Source organism: Mandrillus leucophaeus, unplaced genomic scaffold (genome assembly GCF_000951045.1).
Source record: "Mandrillus leucophaeus isolate KB7577 unplaced genomic scaffold, Mleu.le_1.0 Scaffold94, whole genome shotgun sequence".
In the NCBI taxonomy this organism is placed as follows: domain Eukaryota; kingdom Metazoa; phylum Chordata; class Mammalia; order Primates; family Cercopithecidae; genus Mandrillus; species Mandrillus leucophaeus.
Genome location: NW_012110252.1, coordinates 3,900,291 through 3,915,464, shown reverse-complemented (window position 1 = coordinate 3,915,464; position 15,174 = coordinate 3,900,291). Strand labels below are relative to the sequence as shown.

Sequence of the window (15,174 nt, the reverse complement as noted above, 5' to 3'; positions counted from 1 at the left end):
CTGGTGACAATATATATTCCCAATTTGGGTCAGAGATGATGAGAATCAAGCCAGGAGGTGTGGGACTATTTAGACAAAGCAAAACAAAACAAAACAAAAGGATTCTGATATGCCTGCAACAGCCTCCACGAAGTTTCCTCATTGAAGAGTAAACTAGAAGTCTATATCCTTGAGAAAAAATTGGACAAATGGATTCATCGTTTTTCTCTAGCACTTCCTCAAAGAAGAAGAAAGGCCCTTATTGTCTATCTCCCTGCAGGTAGCCATGCTGGGTCGGTCTTTCTCTGGACAAGGAAAGGCTCAAATAGATAATAAATGTAGGCATAAGGGCTACCCAAGACTGTCATCAGCGCAGTGAGTTGGCTGATTTTTATTTGACACACATTTATTAAATACCTAGGATGTGCCATGTCCCATGCTAAGTTCAGAGCATGAATGACCATTAATCTTGACACTAATGAGGGAGTTGAATGTACGAAGAAACAGGTATAATATTAAGTGGAAATGAAAGAGATACAGGGTCTTACAGGGGAACAGACAAGGAGGAGTAACTGGGCTTTGGGTGTGGCTGATGAGGGGCATCCTGGAAGGCTTCCCATTGGAGGTGAAGTCTGAACTGAACCTTAAAGATGAAGCAGGGGTTAAGTGAAAGGGTGTTAGTACAAAAGCCATTCCAGGGAGGCCAGATCATATAAGCAAAAGCATGGAAGCCTCCAACAGCATTGTGTGTTCAGGACACGACAGGCATCTTAACAACGCATAAAATATAAGCCAGGAAATGAAAAAAAGTGAGGCTGGAGAAGCAAGACCAATGTGGGCTTTGTGAGCCTTGTAAGAGGAGGTGATTGGATTAAAAAAAATTTAAGTAAAACAAAATTTAAAATGTGTCATTTAAAATATTTTAAACTTTATTTTGTGCAAGAAGTATTATTTTAACAGAAATAACTCAGACCCTTATTACAGATATATCTTAAATCAGCATTAATAAACATGGCTTCTGAGTTAGACATTCATTTATTCGATAGGCAGATTTTTAGTGAGTATCAGATTTTATGCTAGGTCTGACTGCTGAGGAAGCACTCGGTCCTTTTCCTGAAAGGGCACATGAATCCAAATCATCTTAGATTCTATTAAGTACATTGAACTTTGAACCTTAAGCAAGTTACTGTTAGCTGGGTGGTGCTCAGTTTCCTTATCTGTAAAATCAAGACAAAATGTCTATTTATAAAGTTCTTATGAGGAACACATAAGAGAAACTTAGGAGGAAAAACGTCTGGCCCTTAACAGTAGACCGTAGTAGGAGTAGTTACATTGGATCCAATAGGCTGAAACTGGAATGATTTGGCTGTGCAGTATTAAGAGTACAAATGAGTTCAGTGAAGAATAAGCACAGGATAGATTCCATAGAAACGTGGCAGAGGCAAGAGATGCAACCAAGTGGGCCTCTGAGATGAGTGCATTTCCATGCTAATGCGGGGATTTAACTCTGTATTGCCTTACAGCTCGTGCTAAGAGGCCAGCAAGCCTGAGGTTCCTGGGTTCTGCTCTCAGATCCTCCCAGCATAGCTCCAGGGCAAAAGGACAACTGGGACCTCTCCTTGCTCTTGAAGTTGTTGTTTTCAAAACCACTCTACTGAGGTGTAATTGACAGACAAAAAGCTGTACATATTTAATGCGTACCACTTGGTGATTTTGGAGAGATGTATGTACCTGGGAGAGTGGACTGTGCGGGTAACGGACAACCCTCGAAAAGTTCCCAGCAAAGGAACGGCATGACAGGCTTTTGCATTACAGGGAGGGCACTTTGGTGGCAGTGAGGATGATGCATTTAAGGGGCATGAGACTGGGAGCAAATTGACAGGGTCTAGGGACAAACGGAGGCAGCAGGCTGCATGAGTCAGATGGGGGCCAGGGTCAAGGCAGTGCTGGGGTGAGTGGGACAGAGGCAGACCTGAAAAGCCTCTAAGAGGGGAGGCAGCATGCCTTGGGATGCCCAGAGCATGGCCGGTGAGAGGGGAAGAGTCCATGGCGACTCCTTGCTTCATAGTTTGTACTCCTACCAGGATGGCGAGACATTCAGTGAACACAGAGAACCTGGGAGGTAGAGCAGATTTCTCGAGGAAAAAAGAGAGGTTTCCATTTGGATGTTTCCTCTTGGGGTATCTGGCAGGTCTGGTGATTGGTGACATACAGCCAGGTAGATGAAACAGAAGCTTGGGAGAGCCGGCTTCACTAGGGATTGTTATTTTACTTTTTACCAGCCAGGTCCAGTGGGTCCAGGTGAGACCCCCTTTCTCCCTTCATCCGGAGATTGGGGCCACACTGGGTCTTCCCCCTTCCTACAACTGGCTCGCTCCCTCCTTCACCTTTACACTGTTGTCTCCTGCACATGCCTTCTCTGAGGCCTTGCCTGCTGGAAAAGGGCAGGAATGTCTGTCATGCCCAACTTGGCAAATTAGAGTGGGTAGCTCTGTGAACAAAGCCACAGCATTACTTCTGTCTGCTACTTCACCCGCTGGGCCACCTATCCAGCTCCTAAATCCTGCTCCCCTCACTGACTGCTAACAACTAGACTTTCTAAACATTTTTCAGAATGAAGCCAAAGAAACCAACCTTGAAAGAAAAGTTGTGTATTTATTCAGTGTGTTATGAGCCTAGAGGCAGGATTTTAGAAAGTAGACTTCTTTGGCCACATTCAGTGTGATGCAAACAAAGCAAGTGGGCCCCCAAAACCAGGGAATATGGGGCCACAGCCCACCCTGTTTTGAAGGGTGGGTTCCAAGTCATGCTGTGACCAGCAGGGTGAGCAGCTAGGGAAGGAGCTGGGGCCAATGGGAGAGGGCGGTGGGAGGGCACAGGGGACAGGCAGCAGCCTCTGTAAACTTCCTGGAAGCTGTGGAGGACCCACTGCCACTATCAAATGTCCTCTCCTGCCTGAGGGAAATTCCAGGGAACTGGCCAAGCACAGTGGCTCACGCCTGTAATCCCAGCACTTTGGGAGGCCGAGGTAGGAGGATCACCTGAGGTCAGGAGTTAGAGACCAGCCTGGCCAACATAAGGAAACTCCATTTCTACCAAAAAAATACAAAAATTAGCTGGGTGTGGTGGGAGGTGCCTGTAATCTCAGCTACTAAGGAGGCTGAAGCAGGAGAATTGCTTGAACCCAGGAGGTGGAAGTTGCAGTGAGCCAAGATCATGCCACTGCACTCCATCCAGCCTGGGTGACACAGTGAGACTCCATCTCCAAAAAAAAAAAAAAAAGGCTGGGCACAGGGGCTCACACCTGTATTCCCAGCACTTTGGGAGGCTGAGGCAGGCAGATCACGAGGTCAGGAGTTCAAGACCAGTCTGGCCAATATGGTGAAACCCCGTCTCTACTAAAAATACAAAAATTAGCTGGGCGTGGTGGTTGGTGCCTGTAATCCCAGCTACTAGGGAGGCTGAGGCAGGAGAATCACTTCAACCCAAGAGGCGGAGGTTGCAATGAGCTGAGATTGTGCCACTGCACTCCAGCCTGGGTGACAGAGCAAGACTCCATCTTGGAAAAGAAAAGGAAAAAAAAAATTTCAGGGAACCAAGGAGAAAGGGTGTGTTTGAAAAGGGCAGCTATCTTGGCAAACATCCAGTAAGGCTTCACGATCTACTGGTGAATTCCATCCTGCAGGTTGGGGACCTCTATTAAGAACCTTGTTATTTCAAAAGGGACTCCAGGGGTATGACAGCCAATCTCCCTTTCACAGGCATGTGTGATGAACGCAAGGAAACACTGACTTAGGGGGAATAAAATCTCCACCAGACACTCAAGGCACGTCCTCCTGTTATTGTTTTTCTCCTGTTTCTATTTTCTTTTTATACAAACTTTGCCAACATTTAGGAAGTTAATGGTGCTGCATCCATCCTTTAATGCCCCTTCCTAGGATTATTGGAAGCCAGCACACACCCACAGCCATGCCAGCTGTCTGCACAGAACATTTTCCCTTCCTGGCAGCACTGCCACAGCTGGGGCTGACCTGTGGCTGTCAGGGTGTGCGAGGACCGATCTCTGGCAACACATCCTCTTTTAAAGGCAGGTCGCAGGCACCTTGGTGGAGGGAAAGACTGTCTTGCTGTTTGTACTGCTTCTAGGACCTCACCACCTTCTCCCAAGAAGCTGAAGCAATAGAATAAAATCAAGATGTTCCTTTTCAAAGAGGGGTTTGCTCTGGTTAGAGGAAATAGGATGAGCAAAGTGAGTTGACAAGAGAAAAATGTTCAGGCTGGGACTCACTTCATTTTGCAGAAGGATAAAACTTCAAGCAGTAAGTTTACTGTTCATCATTAGGTCATCCAAAGCCACAACCTAATGCGGATTCTTGATTGCCTTGTCACAATTCATGTAGACAGGGCTATGATGCTGAAACACGGGCCCTGAGGTAAGTGCACTCGTATCCAGGTATTCTCTCATTTGGAGTCAGCAAATTTGTCTTAAATCTTGTCTCCTTTTTCAGGACACTGAGACTATCCTTCCCCTCCGTTCCTACTTCTGTCTACACTGGGACCCCACTGGTGGAGGAAGGGGCAGGACAGAACTGAAGATTGCTTGCCTCTTTTTGGTAACAAGCAACAGACAGAGTCATGAGTTTCCTCCTTGACATACCTTCCTCACTTGGCTTCTAAGATGCCACACTCCCCCGCCCTCCTCCTCCTTCACTGGGTCTTCCTCTTCTCCATGACTGAGATAAGGTGGGAGGACTTGGTCTTCTCTTGGGCTACACTCCCTCCCTTCCTCATTGCATTTGGATACACAGCTTTAAATGCGACTGACGTGCCGATGACACTCAAATTTACATGAGCCCCAGACTCTCCTAGCCTCCCAGCTACTCACCACTTCTACTTGCAGGCTTAATGCGCCCCCAAATCTAGCATGTCCACACAGAACTCCCATTTCACTTGGCAGAAGGCAAGGGCAAATCTAGTCTTTCTAAGAGCCAAAGCTTGGAGTCATCCTTGATCCTACTTTTTTTCCAGTATACCAGTGAATTGTATTTTTGTTGTTGTTGTTGTTGTTGTTGTTGTTTTTGTTTTGAGGTGGGGTCTTGCTGTGTCACCCAGGCTGGAATGCACTGGTGCAACCGTGGCTCATTGTAGCCTCAATTTCCAGAGCTTGAGCAATCCTCCCACCTTACTCTCCCGAGTAGCTGGAACCACAGGTATGTGCCACCACAGCTACCACACCTGTCTCTTATTATTATTTTTTAAATTTTGTAAAGACAGGTGCTCACTATGTTGCCCAGGCTGGTCTTCAACTCGTGGCCTCAAGTTATTCTCTTGCCTTACCATCCCGAAGAGCTGGAATTACAGGCATGAGCCATCATGCCTGGTCTGAGTCAGGTGGTTTTTTTTGTTTTTTTTTTTTTTTTGAGATGGAGTCTCGCTCTGCTGCCCAGGCTGGAGTATAGTGGCGTGATCTCGGCTCACTGCAACCTCCGCCTCCCGGGTTCATGCCATTCTCCTGCCTCAGCCTCCCAAGTAGCTGGGACTACAGGCGCCCGCCACCATACCCAGCTAATGTTTTGTATATTTAGTAGAGACAGGGTTTCACCGTGTTAGCCAAGTTGGTCTCAAACTCCTGACCTCGTGATCTGCCCGCCTCGGCCTCCCAAAGTGCTGGGATTACAGGCATGAGCCACACCCGGCCATTGGGTGGTATTTTTAATTAGATTTGGAATCCGACCATTCTCACTCCCTGTGTTGTGCAAGCCACATGTGACTATATTTACATTAATTAAAATTTCAAATAAAAGAGAAAAGAAGGAATGGCCCAAATGAGAACTCTTAGGAAAACTGGAGCACAAATTAAATTTAAAAATTCAGTCTCTTACTTGCACTGGCTGCGCTTCAGGTGCTTAGCAGCCATGTGCATGGACATAGAGCATTTCCATCATTGAGGGAGCTCTCTTAGCCAGCGCTGGTCACGGTGTGGATCGCAACCACCCTGGTCCAAGCTATCAACATCTCTTGCCTGGATGCCTGTATCAGTCTCTTAGTTGATCCTACTTCTTCAGTTTTCTCAATACAGCAGCCAGAGGCACCCTTTTTAAACTTTGCATCTCATACCACTCCCAGGCTTTAAGTCATCCAAATTCCCTGTCTCTCAGAGTAGAGGTTAGTCCTCAGAAAGGCACACAGGGTTCCAGGGGTTCTGGCCCCTTCTCATTTGGCCTCATCCATCAAGTTGCTCTCTCTGCAGCAACATGCGAGCCTCCTGCTACTCCTGGGCTCCAGAGCATGCTCTGCCTCAAGTCTACCGCACTGGCCATTTCCTCTATTGGGAGTGCCCTTCCTGGCTCACTCACTCTCCTGCTTCAGCTCTCTCTGCTCAAAAGTCATTTTCTCAGTGAGGCTCCTTCCGACTATTCCACTTCAATTTCAACTTCTCCTCCAACTGCCAGCACTCTCACTCTCCCTTTCTCTGTGTAACTTTGTCTTTTCTGTAGCACTCATCTCCTATGAACGAACTATATACATTTACTTGTGTATGATATCTATTGTTTACTATCTGGCAGGGATCTTTGTCCATTCACTCACTGCTGGAAAACTGGCTCAGAGGAAGCTTTCAACAAATACTTGTTCAATAATGAATAGAGAAAGTTAGAGGGCTGAAAGGGGCCCTGGAAACCATTCTTGGGTGTGTGGCTGAGGGTCGGTGAGGTGAGGCTATTCCCTGAGGACTCACCATGAGCTCAAGGGAAGAACATGGATTAGGAGCCGGCATCATCCTAGGCATCGTCACTGGGCGAGCTCCATGACAATGAACTCCCCTTCCCCTTCCTCTGTCACAGTCAGAGGGACACCAATGAACCACAAAGAGCCAACGGGGACAACAACCAACTAAAATATCAGGGGTATTCACCACTTTCTTCTTGGTAAAGCTTTGCATGATTCAACCATCAATCCTACCTCTCTGATAACTTATAAGAAGAAAGGGACAAAGTGGTGGTTCAGATTAATGAGCTCTTCTTCCATGCTACTCTAACCCTCCTTCCCCCAATGCAAATACCAAGATTCTCTGAAAACTGGAAACACACATGGATGCTAGATTGTTTTTTCCTAAACATATCAACCTTGTTTTTTAAAAAAATAAAATGATGCTTTCATTACATAATTTATGAAATAGTATTTGAGAAAAAAGTTGATTAGTAGGAAAAGAATGGCTTTCCGTTGCATCATTAAAATATTTCTGACAATCCAGATGAATTAGAAGAAAAGCAGAGCCCAGATCACATTTTGTGTTAGGGATTTGTCTGTCCTCTTGTATCTGAAAGGAACTACCATCTGAATAGACATAGTTTCAAATGCCTAGGGATAATGATTTTTCTACTGCCAATTCTGGCTCAAAGAAAAAGATAGTGAGGGAGCTTCAACCTCACAAACAGACCTGTTCATAATGGCACAGCTAACAGGTCCAGGGCTACACAGCATGACGTTAGCAGAGAGCCTGGAAAACTCCATCCACAGCTCACTGGATGATTTAACTTGCCAGAGCATATAATTAAGAACAAAGTTATCTTTATAGTCATTCCTTCATTACTGAGATAACTCAATTGGAGGCTGTTTTAGAGATGCTGGATTCAGAAATAAAAACCTTACAGACTGCACTGCAATGTCATGAAGATTACACTAGAAAACAAATGGATGCGCATAGACAATCTTCTGTATGTACCAGAAAATTAGATCTCAGGAGAGACACGAAGAAAAAACATAAAATCAAAGAGGGTGGGGGCCGAGCACAGTGAAAGGTATAATCAGCGGCTTCCCAGAGAGAGGAACCTGCAGGGCCAGCAAGTTCGCTGGTTGTTACCTGGGGCAGCGCTCTTCAGTGCTTTCACTAACTGTCCCCTTCCAGCTCCAAAACCATTATCTCCATAGTCCGGGTCACTGTCACTATTACTGCCACCGCTGGCAGAGTATGTACACATTCTGGGTGCCTTGTCCTAAATGAGTAATATGAGACTGTTAAGATTATTCATACAAATCAAAATGGGGCAGAGCATCCTGTGAGCATGTGACACAGTTCACATTTGGCTGTCAATGTGTGCACAGAATTCCATTCCCACTGCCCAGCCCACCGCCCACCCAAGACCAACTATGGTTTGCTGGTTTTTCGGCCTCCTGAGGAGCTGATGCTGTCTACTCAATTACCAGAGCTGCAGAAATAGGCCTGCAATAATGAGGCTGTCGACGGCACTGTGCCATTGTCCCAGGCCCAGGAAGGTCCCCACGGTTACCTGCTCTGCATTTTGTACACTTCTTTATAGGGTCTTATTTTTCTCAAGTGCCTATTATGAGCTGCTGTTCCAAACCTAATGGCTTATTTATTTAACTGATCTCATCATTGCCTTCCAAGTATCAGAAGGTAAAAACAATCAACCTTGGGAACAAAAGAATCAATGTTTGCCTAATTTATAATTTTCTTTCAGTTCCCAAAAGGACAGTAGCCTTTAAAAAAGTAAGCAACTGCTGACCCTATGTAATCCTCAAATCTGCTGACAGTTCATGGGCTGAGGGACCCAGTTTCCCCTCTTGCTCACATGCACGCATCACCTGGCCCCTCCCCTAAGGATGTCCGTGGTGTGGCAATGATGCTGTATTCAGGAATCGCTGAGGCAGTTGATACTGTATGAACAGTATTCCCCTTTGTGCACATAAGCAGAATCCTGGATCCAGGAGTGCAACTCCTATGTTGTTGAATTGAGGTTATTTGGGGCTTTTTTTTCCCCCATTTGTAGAATGTCCTGTTAGAGCCTATTATTCCCCACCTAAGCCAGATAGTTCCGATCCAGATGCATTAGATGGGTCTCTGAAGTTTGTTTAGAAGAGTGTCATTTGGTTGGGGATTGTAAAAACACATTTTAGGATGTAAACTCGCTTATCTGGGGTTATAAATTCAAGCACTCATTTCCTTTACTCCTTCATTCATTTACTTAGTCACCCATCCATTCAACAGTGTTTACTAAGTACCTACTGTGTGCTAAGCAGTATGCTAGGTTCTAGGGGTAACCTGCTGGAAGGGGTAAACAGGAGGGGGTACCACATAACCCCCAGTAGGGATGAGCAAGGAGTCCCTGAGCCAGACACCCATAGCCACTCATTAGGAGTTCTGTGTGTGTCATCTCAGGGCAGATGAAGAACCCACTGCAAAAATGAAACTCAAGGCTCACGGATCCTAGCAAGTCATTTGACCACACCGAGCCTCTGATTAGCCATCCTTAGAAGCAACAGAATTAGACCTGCTTTCCCTGTTTCATAAAAACAAAGTAAAGGTTAAAATAACTACCGAGATAATGAAAAAAATAGAAAAAACATCATTTCAATGGTGCCCGCATGGCTTGGGAGAGTGAATGCATGTCCCACAATATCTAATCAGGGCAGCGCATCCATACCCAAGAATCTGGGTGCATTTCAGAGGCACTTTGATTTCTTCAGAATGAAAGTGTCCCAAGAACCCACAGTATTTCTTAATAAGGCAGGGAAAAGGGCAAACCCTAGATCTTGGTTTATAATTCAGGAAACCAATAGCAAATTTCATTTAAAATGAAATCTATCATACAAGTGTTTTAAAGGTGCACTTTTTACAATCAGGACCAACAGGTGGATGGCGCCCTTCACCTCCCCCGACCCCTCACCTGGGTCCCGGTGGCGGCATCTTCACCCCCCCAGTCTGGAAGCGGCTGGTTTGCCATTGGGTCTTCAGCATATCTGAATGATGAGCATGTCTGAGGCCTTGGCTCTGCTTCATTCTGCTTTTGGGGACTGACTTTTCCTAAATGAGGACACGTACGTGGAATCACATATCAGCTTCCATCAACCTTTTCCAAGTTTAGGGAAGGAGGTGGGGGGAGACATTCAGAAATGATAAAAAGGGTCCGAATACAGGGAAAGCTGGGCTTCCTGCCATTCTGTCCCACTGTAGTCTGTGCTGCCCAAAACATCTGCATAATTGTGTATACACGTCTATAGAAGCCCCTTTTCAAGACCCTGAGGCAAACTGTTCTTAGGCCACTTTTCTACAAAACGTTGAAAGACTTTATAGGTTAGAAAGGGTTCGGCAGGCAAACCATTCAGGAAACGCTAAAGTTACTCTTTAAATAATGTTATTCATCCAACAACAATCAAGTTTCTTCTTTGGAGGACTTCTCAGAGGCTTCAGTGTGCCAATGGGCATTAGCATAGTTTCTGAAAAGAGGATTTGAATTTGCAGGCTTCCTCAAACACAGGGAACCTCGATTTTCCTAAAATACTTATCAAGGTCATTTTGCATAGTGTGGTTTGGGAAGCTTTGCTTGGAGCCCTTAAACATCTCTCAGGGCAGTGCTTTTGAAGCTTTAATGTACATATGGATCAGATGAACTTTTGTTCATGCGCGTGCTGATTCAGTAGGTATGCGGTGGGTTCTGAGTCTGCATTTCTGACAAGCTCCCAGGTGATGCCAATGATGCTGGCCCACGGACCACACTGAGTAGCAAGGGTGTAATTAGCAGAGAACAATTAAAGAGAGTTTCCCCATTACCCGTGAAAGTAGATTAACCTGCATAGTGTATGCCTTTGTCATGCCAGAATGGAGAACTGCTGTCATTATCCTCCAACCTCAGTGATTATAAGCAGGACATGCTGTGACAGCCTCTCCACAGCATTTTGTTTGTGAGGGGAAGCTAAGAACTGTGTTTTCATCAGCACTGTGAGTTTTGTATAGTGACTTCCAGTTTTTATATGGGGAGAGGAAAAATAACCAATTCAAATGTACACATTAAACAGGCAGTGACTGCTCAAAAAGGAGGTATAATCTCATTTTCTTTTTGTTCCAACTAGTCCTCATTCCCTAATTTTTAACATGAATAACAGATGGACACAGAAAAGAGAAGCATTGGAAAGCAGGCCGCCTCTGGACCACAGATATCATGTGGGGACGGGAAAGTTCAGGATGGGTGACAAAAATTCCCTGCAGTGTGTTCACCTCACTCTCTACCATATACTATCTTTTTACAACCCTTCCTTACAATTTAATTAAGATAGAACCCAAAGCCAGGTGCAGTGGCTCATGACTGTAATCCCAGCACTTTGGGAGGCCAAGGCAGGTGGATCACCTGAGGTCAGGAGTTCAAGACCAGCCTGGCCAACATGGTGAAACCCAGTCTCTACGAAAAATATAAAAAATACAAAAATTAGGTATGGTGGCACATGACTGTAATTCCAGCTAATTGGGAGGCTGAGGCAAGAGAATCACTTGAACCCAGCAGGTGGACGTTGTCGTGAGCCAAGATCGCGCCATTGCACTCCAGCCGGGGTGACGGAGTGAGACTCCATCTCAAAACAAAAACAAAAACAACAAAGATAGAACCCTTGCATACCTGGTGCACTGGATATTAGCAGCAAGATCCAAACAATCTCCTTCTGATCGCTTATGAAGCAATTCAAGACTTGTGGTTTCTATTCAATTTGTTATAATGACAGTGTTTAATCATGGAGTCTAAGGCAGCCGCTGCTGAATTGAGGTCACACATGTGACTATTCAGGCATGGAGTACATAATCTATAACTAAGATTTTGCCCCTTACTCTCTGGAGGCTGTGTCATTAATTAACAATGCATTTATTTCAAAAATAATATGCATTACAGCCTTTAAAAACGTAGCCTTGACTTGGAATGAACAGAAGTTTGTGATGCAACATTCGTGGCAACGGGTATTCCTATATAAAGGAAGAACTCAGCCATGGGAATAGCCCAATCACATTTATTCCAAGATTTATAATTAAAAGTCTCCTTTTCTAATTTCTCAGAAGCCTATAGTATAATCTCCACTTGCAGCTCCTTTCTAATCATCAACTCATAAGTGAAAGCGTTCGATTTAAAGTTTTAGTTCCTATGCTTATGCATGTTGTAAAAGCAACATAAGACATACAAGTTAAAAATTATTTAGTGTCATCCTGGGCTGCAATAAATATTTTTAATCGTGAGGGAACAATGAAAAAACGGTGACCCTTAGCCTAGCCCTGTCTTTAATCATGAAAGCTTGTTTCAATTGACTGCCACGAAGGACAGTACTTCTCAATGGGAAGGCTCACTCTATTCTACTGCATTAGTGTATGATCTACTGCTGATTTATCAAACTATGCCTTTTATAGTTCAACATATAAGTATATTTTAACCAGATAGGAATACATCAGAACATGTATGTTTTTGGTCAGAAGGAAAACAACATTGTAGTTAAATTTATATCTTGGGTTGAAATTGGTCTATATTCAGAGTTAAGTTTTATAGGATAAAACCTCACGAGTGTACGTTGCATGGTTTTTTTCTTAATCAGTTCATATATCCATAGACCAGTACTTACATGTCTGTTTCCTTATATGTGTGTTACTGCTCAGTGTAATTCTATGAGTAGATATTGACTTATACACATCGTTTTGCTTTTTGGTGAAGGACATGAAGGAATTTTCACATATCTACATTTTTATCAGGCAGGTCACTGACTTGCTTATCTCCTGGTGAAAGGTTTTCCTTTTTTTTTTTTTGTCAGCAAGTGTCTTATTAAGGGTGGGAGATTGGCATTTTACCTGAGGAAGCTGGTTTGGGGAGGCGGCTTTGAAGAGGTCGCAACCCCCTGGCAGTCATGATGGGGTCAGATGTGGAATGAACAATGGCGCTATCTGCAGGGCGCTGGCTGTCTGTGGAGGAAGGCACTTCACGTTCAAGGGTTTGGGCTCTCATGGAAGAAACTGCAGAAAGGGCTGACTGGAGAGGCAGGAGAGGCTCACTGTCCTCTGGGGAGTCTGGCTGGCATAGGTATCGTCCCGTCGAGCGATTTCCCGAGTCTGGGAGTGGGAAGGTTCCGATCCCACTGTCCAATGTTCTCATCTGGCAGCTGGATTCTGAGATAGAGAGACAGACAGAAAGGATTAGAGAAGGCTCACATAAAAGGATAAAAGAATCGTGGAAATTGGGGTATGATCTGGAGGAAAGGAGACACCTAGAAGGGTGAATTTAAGAGAAAGAAAAATGATAAGCATTTGGAAACAGTATTAGTGGTGTAGTAAATTTCCAGTGAGGTGCATGAAACGGACCTTTTTGAACATGAAAGCATCCCTTTTCATGTAATATAAAAAGACGACCAGCCTCTTACGAGCAGCAATAGTCACTTGTGCATATATCCTGGATAGGTCTTTAGAGTTAGAAGAGGAACAGTCATTAGAGACCAAATTGTGGTCATCCTTATTTCAATCTGGGAATCATATGACTTCAACCAATTAGGTGAAATTTATTAACTGAAATAATGAGTAATGAGAACACATAAATTGAAGTGACATCCTAACAACAGTAATTGTGTATCTCTTGCATGAATGATCGCCCATTCAGCAGTTGACTAAATCTCTGGCCTCTTAATTTGACTGCGGGGACAAGTAATTCACACGCCAGAAGGGTCATCCCAAAGGGTACCTTTCCCATCAGAACATCACTTATCATGTGGGCTTCATTCGGCCCAGTTGAGAAGACTGTGAGCCACTTTCTTTCACTCTCACTTTATTCAGTGACAAAACTCATCAATAATGCTTTGGATTTCTTGGCAGTCCCAGGGATCCCACTATTCTGTAGAACAAATTAAGATGATTTCACCATGTCTGTGACATATTCTGTTAATTGTGTGTCATCATCAAAACATTTTATATATGGAGAAAAGTACACTATCTGAAAAAATTACCACATAATTTTTGGAATGGTGGTGTGGTTTATCAAGGCCAATGAGGCAGCTTCCAAGATCTGGATGTCATCCAGAAAGTCTTCTGTTCATATGATAATCCTGGAATGAAACGTCCTAGGTTTCATCTTAGAAGCATCTTGTAAGTCCAGCACCGGGTCAGCGGAACAACTGAGCACTGTATTAGGCATGGTGGGGAATATAATAGATTACGACATAATGTTTGTATCAAAAGCTCGACAGCTACCACTTCTTTGGTGCTTTAAGAACAGAGGCTTGTGGTGTGATCTTTGCCAATGACTAATTTTTTGAACCCCTGTGCAAGATCCTTAGCCTCTCAAGGTCTCAGGTTCCTTTTAGGACTGCTGTGAGGATTCAAGTATGTTCACCATTTAATCCTTAGAATTTAGAATGACACTAAGCGCACTGTGAGACAGCCCAGTAAATGAATAATGAATGGCAAAATATATAAAATGTTTAGTATATTTATTACATATTAGCAGATACCTGATAGGTGAATAGCTTATCCTTAAGTATCCTTATATACAATCTCACTTCATGCTCAGCACTTACTATCCAAACTTCAGAATTTGCCCATTCCCCTACCTTCCTCCTCAAAACATCTTTGCTGAGTAGCAGAAGTCTGGGAATTTCCTAATACTAAGGCAAAAATAAAGGGATGGAAATGTGTACAGAGTTGGCTTTTCTAGGCTCGAGGAGGTTTGGTGCTTGGTGTTGGAAGTACTAGGAAGATGAAGTTCGTACTCAAGAGGCTTCAATCTTCACAGGGATATTTAGCAGGAAGATATAGATACCGTTTTTTCACTATGGTGCCATTTAACCATCTCATATGCCATGGGATGTTTATCATGGACTCTAGGATATCTGAATCATACAGACACACCATGAGAAGTGCTTTTCCTTCCCGGGATTACAAGAGCTAAGTTTTAGCCCCATTCATTTCAGGGCCTCCACCTGGTCAACTTTATTCTCAACCAGACTTACAGATTATTCATGACCTTCTCTTTTCATTTTCTCCCCAATTAAGGGGATTTAATTGTTATAGAATGGTGTTTTTGAGAAAGGATCAGCTGTTTGCATGGGGAGGCACTGCCAGATGAGTAAAAAAAAAGACACTGCTATTCAGACTTCTGTGTCTTTTCTTAATTTTAGCCTTACACATACAACACTTCAGATTTAGCATGTCCATGTGTTGTAATTGGGGCAATTCTGAAAGTCTGGAGTATTTCAGACTTACGGGAGTAAGTAGATCTTCATCAGAACCGACTCAGTCTTTGAAGATGAGAATCAAAGATTCCTGGGATGTAGCGGCTGAGATGTGTCAGACCCTACGTGCCCCAGGCTACCTGCCCTAATAATTTACCCCAGCATCCTCAGGACTACCTATCCCTGAATCAAGGAGGGCTCGGCAGGGCAGGACAT

General features: G+C 44.1%; 1 protein-coding gene across 3 annotated transcripts in view; it reads right to left on the bottom strand.

Annotated features, from left to right (window-relative positions):
* The window catches only part of NCKAP5 (NCK-associated protein 5), a 904,755-nt gene that overhangs the window by 52,285 nt on the left and 837,296 nt on the right, over positions 1 to 15,174 (bottom strand). For 2 of the 3 annotated variants that reach the window (XM_011970296.1, XM_011970298.1), the window contains 3 exons: positions 12,593 to 12,907; positions 9,666 to 9,802; positions 7,475 to 7,973 (listed from right to left, as the gene is read on the bottom strand). In XM_011970296.1, coding sequence (XP_011825686.1) covers positions 7,785 to 7,973; positions 9,666 to 9,802; positions 12,593 to 12,907 — 641 coding nt within the window. In that variant the 3' untranslated portion in view covers positions 7,475 to 7,784. Of the gene's footprint in view, positions 1 to 7,474; positions 7,974 to 9,665; positions 9,803 to 12,592; positions 12,908 to 15,174 lie in introns of those variants that run through there. The other variant, XM_011970297.1, reaches the window with a different exon arrangement.